The sequence below is a fragment of the Podarcis gaigeae genome, assembly GCF_964106915.1.
Source record: "Podarcis gaigeae genome assembly, chromosome: 7".
NCBI classification, from domain to species: domain Eukaryota; kingdom Metazoa; phylum Chordata; class Lepidosauria; order Squamata; family Lacertidae; genus Podarcis; species Podarcis gaigeae.
In genome coordinates this window covers 23,773,694-23,787,169 of record NC_139683.1, presented here as the reverse complement: position 1 = coordinate 23,787,169, position 13,476 = coordinate 23,773,694, and the positions used below count along the sequence as shown (strand labels likewise).

General features: G+C 41.7%; 1 protein-coding gene across 6 annotated transcripts in view; it reads left to right on the top strand.

Annotated features, from left to right (window-relative positions):
• The window catches only part of VPS13B (vacuolar protein sorting 13 homolog B), a 399,672-nt gene that overhangs the window by 323,362 nt on the left and 62,834 nt on the right, over positions 1-13,476 (top strand). For all 6 annotated transcript variants that reach the window (XM_083749735.1, XM_083749736.1, XM_083749734.1 and 3 more), the window contains exon 40: positions 8,788-8,984. In XM_083749735.1, coding sequence (XP_083605861.1) covers positions 8,788-8,984 — 197 coding nt within the window. The remainder of the gene's footprint in view (positions 1-8,787; positions 8,985-13,476) is intronic.

The following is a 13,476-nucleotide window of genomic DNA, read 5'->3' as shown; positions in this document are numbered from 1 at the left end:
GTTCACTTACACTATCATTAACATCCTTTCGGCACCAGGTAGAAATATATCTCTTCTCCCAGGGATTTGATGGATTACTATGTCTTTGCTGCTGTTTTATTGAGTCTTTTCTGTGAGTTGGCATCTGTCTGTCTTCAGAGACAATGGAGTGCGCCTCTGGGTGTGTGGTCAAACTGCTGTGTTAGCAGCACTGAAGTTACCTCCCCGGGGCAAGCCTGGGCCGTGTGTATAGCAGTCTTGGGCTGCCCAGACAACAAAGTTTTTGTATGGCTTTTATTGTATTGTTTTTTTTCTTTAATGTTATGCTTTATTCTCTTACAATTTTGTAAGTCACTTAGAGACTCATTGTAAGTCACTTAGAGCATCAAACAACTTATAAATTGAAATAGTAATCACAATAGTAGCCTTTCCTGAGAGGTCCAGGGTTGTCCCCATTTCAGCAAGGACAAAGAAGCCCATGCTCCTCCAGTATTAGGTGGGCTGTCTTAGGAAGCAGCAAGGAACTGCTATGGAGAATATCAGTTTTTATTTGTTCTCATACAGGGAACTCCATGTATGACATGGCTGGACCCAGATTTGGGGTGGGATCTGTTCAGAATGTTGCAAATGAAATATAAAAACCAGAAACCATTTTAAAATTTATTTTGCTTGTTGTCCAAAGTAGGTTTAGCATTAAAGTGGCAAGCTTAGGCTGCAATTTAGTCACATGACATGTAAATTGCTTTTGTTGGTCCCAAGTCAGTTCTCTTCAGCTAGACTATCTTTGAGTTTTTATATTTGAAATGGCTAGAACTTTTTCTCCCTTTTGGGGGGACTGTTCATTTTAACGAATGTCAGGAACGCTTTGATTTAGCCAGATTTCATCAATTCGAAAAAGTGTCTGTTACGAAGAAGAAGAAAGCAAAACATTATATGGTTATCTGAAGAGCATAAGAGTTTTGCTGAGACTCAGTAGAGGGAAAACCTAGTTAATCAGCCCAAACTTTGGAAGTAAATGCAAGAATCCAGCAATATTTGTTTTCTTTTTTATATTTGATTCCAGCAATATGTATAATACAGAACAGTAGGGTAGTTCCTTACCTTGAAGAGCTTAAGGTCTAAAATTCAACACAGGGGAATCTAGAGGAAGGGGAGGGAAAAGGAAACTTGGTAAACAAAAGTTAAATGTGTCAGAGCTATAAAATAAAGACTTTGGATCCCAATGTGGTTTTGCATGAGCAGAAAATGATCTACCATTTCCCACCCTTCCACAGTATAAACCCATGCTGTTTTGAAAGGTTACCTGATCTCAAGTGATTTGAGGGGGGGGGGGGTGTAGAATGGAAAGCCCCACTGGATCTTCAGGTCCAACCAAATATGTGCTACATTTCATTATATGTATCACTGGAATTTTTAGGTGTAAATGAATGGATCACATTTAGGGCAGATTTATTGTCTAAGTGCATCAATAAGCCTGTGCTTGTCTAAAGTATTCCTGCACTAAGAGTTTATGAGTTTGGTATTTTCAACACTATGTTACCCTATAAATAGACAGCTTTTCAAATACTTAGTTGCTCCTTAAAACAGTGGCTAAAGGAAGTATGGACTTTAGAGCAATTGGCTTGAGATTTACTATAAGTCATAACTTCAGGAAATATTTGACATGGCAGTCAACAGGAAACTAATTATGATCAACGTCAAAGGCATTAATTTTTCCTTTTAACAGAAAATACCTCATATTTGGCTGATTCCATTTCCTTTTTGTTTTGCATTCCCCATTGAGACTGCAAGGTTGAGCTGGCATTTGAGAGGCTGGGAAAAGGGCTTTTTGGAAAACCACAATTTTTACTGATGTTTGACTCATTTCTCAAATTTCAGAAGCAAGTATTTGGGAAATCCAAATAATTTGGGCATGACAAGGTAGTGAGTTAAGTTCATAGCATTAGCAAGGGAAGATACAAAAGTTCTGCCACAATTATTGACAGCAAAGACTAACACTAGCCTGTTCTAAATGCTAGTTATAGCAAACTGGTCAAACAGAGATTTTTTTGACTGTGTAATCTCTTTCTCTTGGCATTTTAATTGGTAAATAAAATGACCACAGCTTCTTATAGGTAAATGAAATGAACACAGATTTTTCGATCTTAAGGGTGTGATCCCATGGCCTTTGGGTGGGCATCTCAGGGGCCATAGAATATATCAGGTCTCCCTCTTCAGTATCCAAGAAGGAGCTCTGGTGTCACCTTAAAAACCTCCTAACACCCCTGCACAACTGCTGTCAGATCTCCAGTGTCACTGGGCACCTGAAGGGGGTACTCTGTGGGAAGAGTGAGAATTACTTGGATCCAAGACTTTCTCAGTCCCCTAATTCCCCCCCCCAGACAGTGATTTCCCTCCTACAGTATTGTTCCCAATGGGGGTGGGGGTTGGTAAGAGTGACCTCCAAGCCCAACAAAGCTTAGGGTATGGATGTTAAAACAGCCTTCATTTCTCACCAACATAACCACCTTAGGACTGCAGCCTAAATTTCGTCTGCTGCAAGGTTCCCAACCTCTGATGTCCGAACATCAAGATGTTTTCTTAGATGAATTTGTGATTTTTTTTCCATACATGGATATGGAATGCAGGCAGTATTTGTATGTCTGTGGGAGCTCTCAAGCTTGCAAGCAACTGCTGCATCAGAGTATCTGCCACTTAGAGCTATGTGCTTGAAGCCCCTGTGGTAATATCTTGAATGCTATCATTTTAGCCTCTGAGTGCTAAAATTACAATTTAGCAGCACTGTTATTGCTGGGTGCAATCCCAGAACCACTAGTTAAAGGATCTCTGGTAACAGGGCTGGGAAAGAGGAAACTCTTGCCTGATATGATGGAGAACTGCTGCCTGTCTACTAGGTTAGATGGAGCAATGGACTGATTTGCTATAGAGCAATTTATAGAGATTAAATATCCATACAGAGAGTCCACAAAGCACTACTGTTGTCTGACCTCAATCCATTATGTATCAATTTGTCTTTCTTAAAGTGCCTTTCTTATTTGTTTGCACAGCACGTGATGTTCTCTTCCCCAAAGTTAGTTGAGAGCTAAATAAACAAGCAAATGCCTACTAGCATGTTGAATCTACATTTCAAGGTGATATGTAGAGTACCGTATTTTTCACTCTATAAGACGCACCAGACCATAAGACGCACCTAGTTTTTGGAGGAGAAAACAAGAAAAAAAATATTCTGAATCTCAAAAGCCAGAACAAGAGGGATCGCTGTGCAGCAAAAGCAGCGATCTCTCTTGCTGTTCTGGCTTCTGGGATAGCTGCACAGCCTGCATTCGCTCCATAAGACGCACACACATTTCCCCTTACTTTTTAGGACAGAAAAAAATAAGTCTTATAGAGCAAAAAATATGATACCTATGAAAGCAGTTCAGTATGAGATGTGCTTCCATAGCTCTGTATAATACATAGCTCTGCATCCATCGGTTGCAAAGCCAAGCAGTACATATTAAGAGCAGAATATTTGTACAACACCTTTCTGTCTGTCTTTGCAGTCAAACTTTTAAGTGACCTCCAAGGGTATTTGTACAACAAAAGACAAGAGAGGCATTCCTCATATGAAATTGGTTTGAGTCTTATCAGCATGTTATCATATATATATATATATATATATGCACACATGTTTCATGCATTGTTCTCTCTGTGTTTTCATGAAACCAATATTTTAAATATCTGTTTGTTTGTTTCCTTTTTAATGAGAATAAATCCAGTCTTTGTAGCACATTGCAGTCCACAGCACACCTGCATTTGCTCCAAAACCTAGTAGCTTGATGAATTGATAAGATAAGCCAGCCACATGCTTTCCCTAAAAATAAAGGAATGCCGCATATTTCTTCATAAAGGTTAAAAAAGTATTTCTCAGGGCTCTTGAATTACCATATTCTGATACCAAGGGAAAATAAAACCTCAGCTTAGAGTCTTGTTTGTACTTAGAGGGCTTTCCGGACAGGAAGGCAATCTTGATGCAATGCAGCAAAGCCACAATACCAGTGGGGCATTACAGGTGAAAAGCGTGCAGCTGTACCCCGTACCACAATGTATTACAACTGTACAGTGGAATATTTCCTGAACAGAAATAGGGCTTGGTTAACTTTGTTTCCCAAGAGTAGATCACATTAAAATGTTATAAAATCATGATTTCCTGCATTTGAATACTTGTGGTTTCTCAACTGGTTCCAATATTACAAAGGGGGTTTTATGGCTTCTATTAGTTGAAGATGTATAGAAGCCTCTTTCTAAAGTCATCTAAAAGGCAGGGAGATAATGTAAAAAGAGAACTATATTTTCCCCCCCATGCAAACATGACTTCTCTGGCATTTCAAGTATATAACTGAGTGTCTATGGTTTATTTTATAGAACATAATATGTACTCAAGTGTAGTGGAATGGGTATATATACTAGCTGCTTGATGCATGTAACGGTCATGACTTGGAAGCAAAATGCAGGAGGTGGTTGTTGTTTTATTTTAATTTTTAACATTAGAGGAGAACATTTTTAACATTAGAGTTTATTTAAGGCAGAGGTCCTGTTCTTAATTATATGTGAACAACTCCCACTGAAGCCAAGTTCACCAAGGCGTCTAGTTTGTAGAAACATATCATGTCTTCCATTGGGTCACGTCACCTCCATATCTAGAATAAAGAAATGCATGGCAATATATAGTTTTACATGGGTTTTTTTCATTGAGTCTCAGAATTTGTTGGAGAAATTTAGTGGCTTTGCATTGTGTCATAAATTATCCTGAGTGCGCTCTCTCTCTCTCTCTCTCTCTCTCTCTACCAAACATGCATATTCAAGGATTAAAGAGTAAAGCTTTCAGATAAGAGACAGACAGTCATGGAACTAGGCACCTCTCATTTTACAAATTAATCACTGACTGTGAGGTATGTTAGTTGAACTCAAGTGATGTTCAGGTGGCCCATTCACTTGAGGGAAATACTGTGGATTTTTTAAAAAGAACATTGGCTTCTAGGGGACACACAAAATGACACTTATGAAATGTAGATCAAATAGTTTTCTTTACATTTGTGTATGTGTGTGTGCATGTGAAAGGGGGGGGAGAGAGAAATGTATAAGGGAAATGGCAATAAACGAGGGGTGGGGTGGACATTCTGATATATTGATCACTAGCAGCTTTTTCTTTTCAGGAAGAAGCTTGGGTTAAAACAAAATTGTAGTTTGACTTCTTGCAGATAATACTTCCCCCCTGCTTCTTTTATTTAGATGGCTTTGGTAAGAAGTTAGAGTTCACTCACGAACAAATGTGTGTATTTTCTGTCTACTCTAATATGTATGCTTTGTTGTACAGTAGTTATTTCTGGAATAGGAATCCCTAAGGAAAGCAGGAAACAAGTTGTGAATTAGGAACTTCTGAAATGAATTGCCTGAGCCCTGCATTACCCTGCTTCCCCCGCCCCTCTTGCCACTTCCATATATGCACTGCTCTCTTCCCTTTGTCCCCTCAGTCCCCACCTGACACTTACCCGACCCACTCTCCTCCCCCAGTCTCTTCTGTAGTGGCCTGATCCCTATACTGCACTCCCCCCCATTTTCTCCTCCCCATCCCACTTTCCCCCAATACTTCTTACCAAGCCATGGAAGCTGTCATTCCTTCTTCTTTCAGTTTTTTCGGGCCCCAAACCCCTAAATTCAGCCGTCAGTCCAAGAGGTATGATGGGGAAGTGAAGCTGGCCAGCAAAGGAAGGCCAAAGCTTTCCTTTGCAGTGCAGGTGACAACTGGAAATACACTATGGCTGGTGATATCAAAAGCTGTGAAGAGATGCAGCAAAATAAAAAGGGTCTCAGACCTCCTATTCTCCTAGCCTCTATCAGGATGACCAAACTCAGGCACTGAGGGCTCATCCACACCAAAGGTGGCCTGTTTAGCATTCCAGGGAGCTACGTACAGTCAGGACTCTCAGGCCACCCAGCTTACTTAGACTTTAGCACCCACTGTCCCCTCATGCAAGAGCATGTAGGCTTCAGTAGCAGCTGCTTGGCCCACCTTTATAGTAGGAGGCCAAGTCATTGTCGTCATTGCCCTGCCCTGCCTTTGACTACTTCTGTTCAGCTTCATTCATAAACTTGGGTCCCATGCAACACATGGAGAACTGAGGTGTGTGAAATTCAGAGAGCTGCTCTGTTCTGGCTGTGTGTGTGTGTGTGTGTGTGTGTGTTATTGGCACTATGCCAGGGTGCTTTCCTTGCTTTTATTGTGGAAATGGTAGGAGCAACATCCCAGGAGGTGAGCATTATTTGAAATGTAGGTAGAGTATTAATCATTTTGAAGACAAAAGGAATACAATTTTATTTTTCTTATGGGACACTTTCTAGTGCAACTAATATCCTCACTTCCCTTGCCCATGAGTCATTTTGTGGGATATACTTGATATCCAAGTTTCAAACTATTATTTTTGGCAGCTGCTACTGCACAAAGCAGTCATCTTCCTTTATATTTACCAAGCCGGGCCATTAGTAATAACCCCCATCCACCCGCAAGGACAAATAATGTGATATGCTTAGAAATGTAGAGTTTAAATCAGTTTAAATTGCCAAATCCAGTTTCCAAAGCTCTGAGCCACTGTAAACCCCATGCATTTCAGTGGGACTTTCCTCCTTGCTAGGCCTTTGGGTGTCAGGCTATAAATCACTCTTAAATATTTCACACTGCAAAGTTTGATATTTTTCCGACTCCCAGAATCTAACTAGCATTCCTAAAGGGGATCACTAAAGGATGAATGTGCAGTTTTTATTTTACAGCATATTACATTTTCACTGTATCTTGTATATTTGTTAACATATGAGGGCTTTTATGTTTCACACATATTAAAATTAAAGATTATGTGAAATTAAATCTTTGCTTTGCTTTTTTAATAGCTGTGTGTTTGGGTTGGTGTTTTTTTTTAAGGCCTTCTGTGTGTTTGGGTTGGTGTTTTTTTTAAGGCCTTCTTCTAGTTAACCTTCCATAAAGACATTAGAAGAGCTCTGCTGGAACAGACCAAAGTCTCATCTAGTTCAGCATTCTGTTCTCAGCTGGGGCGCCAGGTCCAGAAGACCAAGCCCTTTTGCACCCCCCTATATTTTCAGAGTTGGGCTGCCCCACCATCCCAAAAGTGCAGAGGTGAATAACAGAGCTGACCATGTTACAGTCGTGGAGGGGAATGAGGGTTGAAGCAGCAGCTTCCAGCTAGTGGCAACATCAGGAGGAGGAGCTACCAGCCATTGAAGCTGTGCAGATGCGGCGTTTGGCTCTAACCCAGCTCCTCCCAACTCCTGACATCATGCGTGTGACATTGGCCCCCCAATCGCCCTTTGGTTTTCACAGTGGCTAACTAGACGCTTATGGGAAGCCCAAAAGCAGAGCCTGAGTGCAGTAGCAGTCTGCCCAATTGTTATTTGACTGATTTCTCGTGTGTGTAATCACATGAGCTTGAGAGTAGGAAGCTTAAAGGTAAAGGTACCCCTGACCGTTAGGTCCAGTCATGGACGACTCTGGGGTTGCGGCGCTCATCTCGCTCTATAGGCCGAGGGAGCCGGCATTTGTCCGCAGGCAGCTTCCAGGTCATGTGGCCAGCATGACTAAGCCGCTTCTGGCGAACCAGAGCAGCGCATGGAAACGCCGTTTACCTTCCCACCAGAGCAGTACCTATTTATCTACTTGCGCTTTTTGGCATGCTTTTGAACTGCTAGGTGGGCAGGAGCTGGGACCGAGCAATGGGAGCTCATCCTGTTGCAGGGATTTGAACCGCCGACCTTCTGATCAGCAAGCCCTAGGCTCTGTGGTTTAGACCACAGCGCCACCTGTGTCCCGGTAGGAAGCTTAGCCTGTAGTTTTCCACAGGCCTCCAATCTTCCAGTCAAGTAATCAAAATTTTACAATTTCTTAATTTATAGTGTTTAGGGGGAGGGGATCCCCTACAAATCTATAACAATATTGGATCACTTGGTGAAATATTTGGTGGGTGATATTTGCCCTTTCCATAGGATTGAATATGTAGAGCTTATCGGGACTCTGTTTTGCCACTTCCCTTGCTTAATAGCAATTTGAAATTGGTGGAGTTTTGGAGTTTAGTGTTGTCAATATGTTCTACTTTTCATAATCTGAATAGGTAGTATCTGTGACATTTCTAAACTGGTGCTTAGATACAGTAGGGGGCTGTACAGCAGTTAACAAGATGATGCTGTATCTAGATAAGAACAAACTTTAGATGGTTGGTTTCCACTGTGGCTTAAGAGAGGTGGAATATCCTTTCTTGGATGGATCACACCCTTTCTGAAAAGGGCCCAAGTGGATAATTAGCTGCTTACTGTTATAGGTTCTGATCACTAACATATGTACATTGGGAAATAATACTTTCTGTCTCCAACTGTATTTATACTATACAGAAAATTTAAGTCACTTAATCAATGTCTTAGGAAAATATATTCTTGATGCATGGTGGAATTCACAATTCAGTTGTGTTTTAGAGTGTTTAATATCTGTTCATAATGTGTTTTTGTGTGATCCTGGGGTGTTTGTACAAATTGTCTGGTAGTAACAGGAGATGTATCCTAACCCCATTGAACTGAATGAAAACCCATATCAATGCCAGCTATATTAACATGAAACTTCTAAAAGAAATCTGCTAAGGATATGACTGAAGAGATATCTTGGCTATTTACCATTAAAATTAAAATAAACCAGTAGTGTAGCTACAAACGCATGTTTTTATATTTGTCAAGAAATGTCAAGCAACTAAGATTTGTTTGCTAACTTTACAGATTCCCTGCAGTTTGGAATACTGGGATGAGCTCCAGAAGTCATTTGTTGCTTTCAGAGAATTCAGCCTATCAGAAAGCAAAGTTTGTGAGCTGCCACTGCCTAATATCAACTTAATGGTTGACCAAAAAGAGCTTGTAGCCTCAGATCTTTGGAGGATTGTCCTGAACAGCAGCCAGAATGCAGGAGATGACCAAAGGTAATCAAAACTGCAGTTGTTTGATGGAAATGCATAACTTCTGGTATCAGGTCACAGAAGTAGGTCACCAAAGCAAAGAAAGCCATTGACTCTTCCCACAATATATTATTTGTGGCAAGAAAGCTTGCTAGCCTGACAGTTGACTAATACACCAAACACTTCAGTATGCCGGTTTGCAAGACTAGAAGAATGCTAAAATCTGCATGGTCAAAACACATAACTGGGCAAAGATTTCCAAAATACCAATTTAGACATAGAATCATAGAATTGTAGAGTTGGAAGCAACCCTTAGGATCATCTAATCCAAACCACTGCAATGAGAGCCAGTGTGGTGTAGTGGTTAAGAGCGGTGGACTTGTAATCTGGTGAACCGGGTTCGCTTCCCCGCTCCTCCACATGCAGCTGCTGGGTGACCTTGGGCTAGTCACACTTCTCTGAAGTCTCTCAGCCCCACTCACCTCACAGAGTGTTTGTTGTGGGGAGGAAGGGAAAGGAGAATATTAGCCGCTTTGAGGCTCCTTCTGGTAGTGATAAAGCGGGATATCAAATCCAAACTCTTCAATGCTGGAATATGCAACTGTCCCATATGGGGACTGAACCTGAGCAGCCACACAGAAAACACCCCTGATAAATACCCATCCAACCTAATTACTGTGTTTCTGGTACTTATTTGTTTGCTTGCTTGTTATAATTTAATCTTGTTCTTTTTCCAGTGACTTCAGGGTTCTTCCCCCCCCCCTTCCTGCTTTTATCCCCAAAACAACTTGGTTAGTCTGAAAGCACAGGCTCATCCTACGTGCCCTAAGGAGGATTTAAACCCAGGTCTCCCCAGGCTTGGCTGACATTTTAACCACTACACCACATTGGATCTTAGAATGGACACAGGAACACAGAAGGCTTTTTTATTATTATTAATCTCTCCCACTGAAGTGTCATGAATACCTTTGTATCGGGCACGGGATACATTAGGGGCTGCCACCTTCTGTACCAGCCTACCTCTGTTCTTTTCTGTGTCCTGACTATGGCAACAAAGGTCTTTTCAGTGGTTGCACTGAAATTATATTATTCTTTGCTTCACAAGGCTTGATTGATCCTCCCTTATGCTGTTGTTTTGTGAAATGGTGAATACGTTTTAATTCCAGCATACCCTTGTTTTGTTGTTGTTGTTGTTGTTGTTTAGTCGTTTAGTCGTGTCCGACTCTTCGTGACCCTAGTAGGTAATTTTCTGTTATATGTCTTTATTTTATTTCCTGAATCTCTCTCTCTCTGTAGGTGTGTCATATTTTTACTTCTATAAAATATTGTACTTTCTAAATGTTTCTAAGTGTAAGCCTCCTTGAATGGTGTGTAGAAGGGGGGATATAAATCATTACAAATAAGTAAATATACATACATACATACATACATACATATCTATTCATCCATCCACACATTCTCACACAAAAAATAACAAAGTAGTTGAATTAGGAGAGTGGAGTTTGCATATTTTTTGTAGTGTGTGTGTGTGTGTGTGTGTGTGTGAATAATTCAGGGAAGAAAACGGATAACAAATCAATAAAAAGTATTAAACATCTGGTTTCCATTGATCATACTAGGTTGAAATGATTTCTTGATGTTAATTGTGAAGGAATGCATTTTCATCACTGAGAAGCTAAGTGTTTCAGACAAGGTTAATTCCTCTGAATGTGGGACCTTCGCAAAATTACCTTCGTGGTCAGCTTAGTACCACAGAAATGTGAACTCTGTGAGAATTGAGCAAAAAGCTTGTGGAATTCAGTAGTGCTCCCCCAACCCCTTGCCCTTATCAAAGCAGTTAGAATTGCAGTCACAATTCTTGTTCATTTGGGATTTATCACTGTGCCTGAGATTTCATTAAAAAGTGTTATCTGAAAGGTTTTTTTGACAGTGATAGCCCTGCTATAATTTCTTATTTCTATGTGGAATATTATGATGTGGAAAATATTCATTGTTCCCTAAATTGAAAAATAAAAGCATAAATGTTTACTTCCATTGACAAAAGAATAATATGACTCAGAAGGTACATTTGAGGCATTAGGAGATGGTGCTGGATAAGTATAGGGACTCTGGAGTGTGACTATAATTTTAGTCCCTAAACAGCTATACCGGTGTTTGTAATGTAAGAAAGCCAGTGTGATTTAACCAGCAAGAAGACAGGCTGATAAATAGTAAGGGAGGGGAGCAGCGAGGAAACTGAGGTTAGCCTCTGCATGAGGTGGAGAGGGTGGGATTTCATTGTAGCTCTAGGGAGAGGGATTTCAGGTTAGACTTGCTTAGAACTACGAAAAGAGAGATGCATGTGGTTTTGCTAACTTAAAATTGGAAAGAGGAAATGCTGCGTATCAATTTATCAGGTTAGCTGTATTATACTTGCAGGCCTAGGAATTAGGAAGCCAGTTACGGGTATTCTTTTATGCCTTTGCAAAGTGTCAAAAATTTCCTCTTGCCTCTCCATATATGCTTTGATAGCATATTTGTAGCCCTCCATATGGTTATTGAACTGCAACTTGAATCTTCACTGAGCATTGGCCATGTTAATAAAAGTTGAATTGTAACAGCATCTGGAGGGCCACAGACTCCCCATCCCTGACCTAGCACAAGTAAAAGGTAAATACGTATGCCCTAAGACAAAGATAATTAGATACTGGGCTGTCACCAATATGCTGATGACACTCAGCTCTATCTGCTGATGGATGGCCACACTGACTCGGCCCCGAACATACTGACCAGATGCTTGGAAGCTGTGGCTGGATGGTTTCGTGGGAACCGATTGAAACTAAATCCTTCGAAGACAGAGGTCCTATGGCTAGGTCGGGATGGCATGGGGATGAGGGACCAACTCCCTTCTCTTGCGGGGGCCCAATTAGTGCCATTGCTTTCCGTTAAGAGTTTGGGTGTAATCCTTGATGCCTCCCTTTCCATGGAGGCGCAAGTTACAGCAACAGCCAAGGCGACATTTTTTCACCTTCGCCGCATCAAGCAGTTGGTCCCTTACCTTTCCCGCCCCGACCTGGCCACAGTGATCCATGCGACGGTCATCTCCAGGCTTGACTACTGTAATTCGCTCTACGCGGGGCTGCCCTTGAAGCTGTCCCAGAAACTCCAGCGGGTACAGAATGCTGCAGCGAGGCTCCTCACGGGGTCTCTGCCATGGGAGCATATTCACCCAGTGCTTTTCGAGCTGCACTGGCTCCCGGTGGAGTACAGGGTCAGATTTAAGGTGCTGCTTTTGACCTTTAAAGCCCTTCACGGCCTAGGACTCTCGTACCTACGGGACCGCCTCTCCTGGTATGCCCCACGGAGAGCCTCAAGGTCCATAAATAACAACACCCTAGTGGTCCCAGGCCCTAAAGAAGTTAGATTGGTTTCAACCAGAGCCAGGGCCTTTTCAACTCTGGCTCCGGCCTGGTGGAACGCTCTGCCTCATGAGACCAGGGCCCTGCAGGATCTGATTTCTTTCCGCAGGGCCTGTAAGACAGAGTTGTTCCACCTGGCCTTTGGCTTGGAGCCAATTTGATTCCCTCCCTCTCTTCCCCCCCCTTTTTTCCTTTCTTTTCCTTCTCCTCCTGCGATGAGGCTACATTTTAATATTTTAATGTTCCATTATTTTAATGTTGTACTTTATTTTTGTTTTTAAGTTGTAATCATTCATCTTGTTTTTATTATTGCTTGTAAGTCGCTCTGAGCCCGGCCTTGGCTGGGGAGGGCGGGGTATAAATAAAAAAATTATTATTAAATTATTACCATTTAGATGCCACTCCTGCTGGTACTCAACTGCTAATGCTATTCCTCTGGGTTTTCTTTCTACTGTCAAAAGTAAACAAGCTCCAAGGGGAGCTCAGCTACTGGGCTTTGCACTGTGAAAGTTCATCCTCTCCTACTCTCTGCAGTTGAAAGGAAAGGGTTGGTTAAGGTAGCATTCACACCATTAAAGCATTTGTATGCTACTTTCATAGTCATGGCATCCTCCAAAGAACCCACAAAACCCAAATTTATGGGTAGTATGAGTGCTTTAAGTTTATGGTGTCAATGTCACCCAGGTTTTACCAGACTTCTTTTCGTTTTGCCCCTAAAAGCCGAAAGGTTTCTAAGATGTCACATAGCGTATCAGTAACCCTACCTCTGTCTGTCCTTATGCATAAATGCCCTTGTATGGCATTGCTCTTCTTTATTGTATACTGTAATGGTGTTCCAGTTGTGCACATCCTTGGCAGTCCTAAGGCGCTGTGGTCTAAAACACTGAGCCTCTTGGGCTTGCCGATCGGAAGGTCAGCGATTCGAATCCGCGCGACGTGGTGAGCTTCCGTTGCTCTGTCCCAGCTTCTGCCAACCTAGCAGTTTGAAAGCACACCAGTGCAAGTAGATAAATAGGTATCGCTGTGGAGGGAAGGTAAACAGCATTTTCATGTGCTGTGGCACTCGTCACAGTGTCCCATTGTGCCAGAACCGCACATACTGGCCACATGACCTGGAA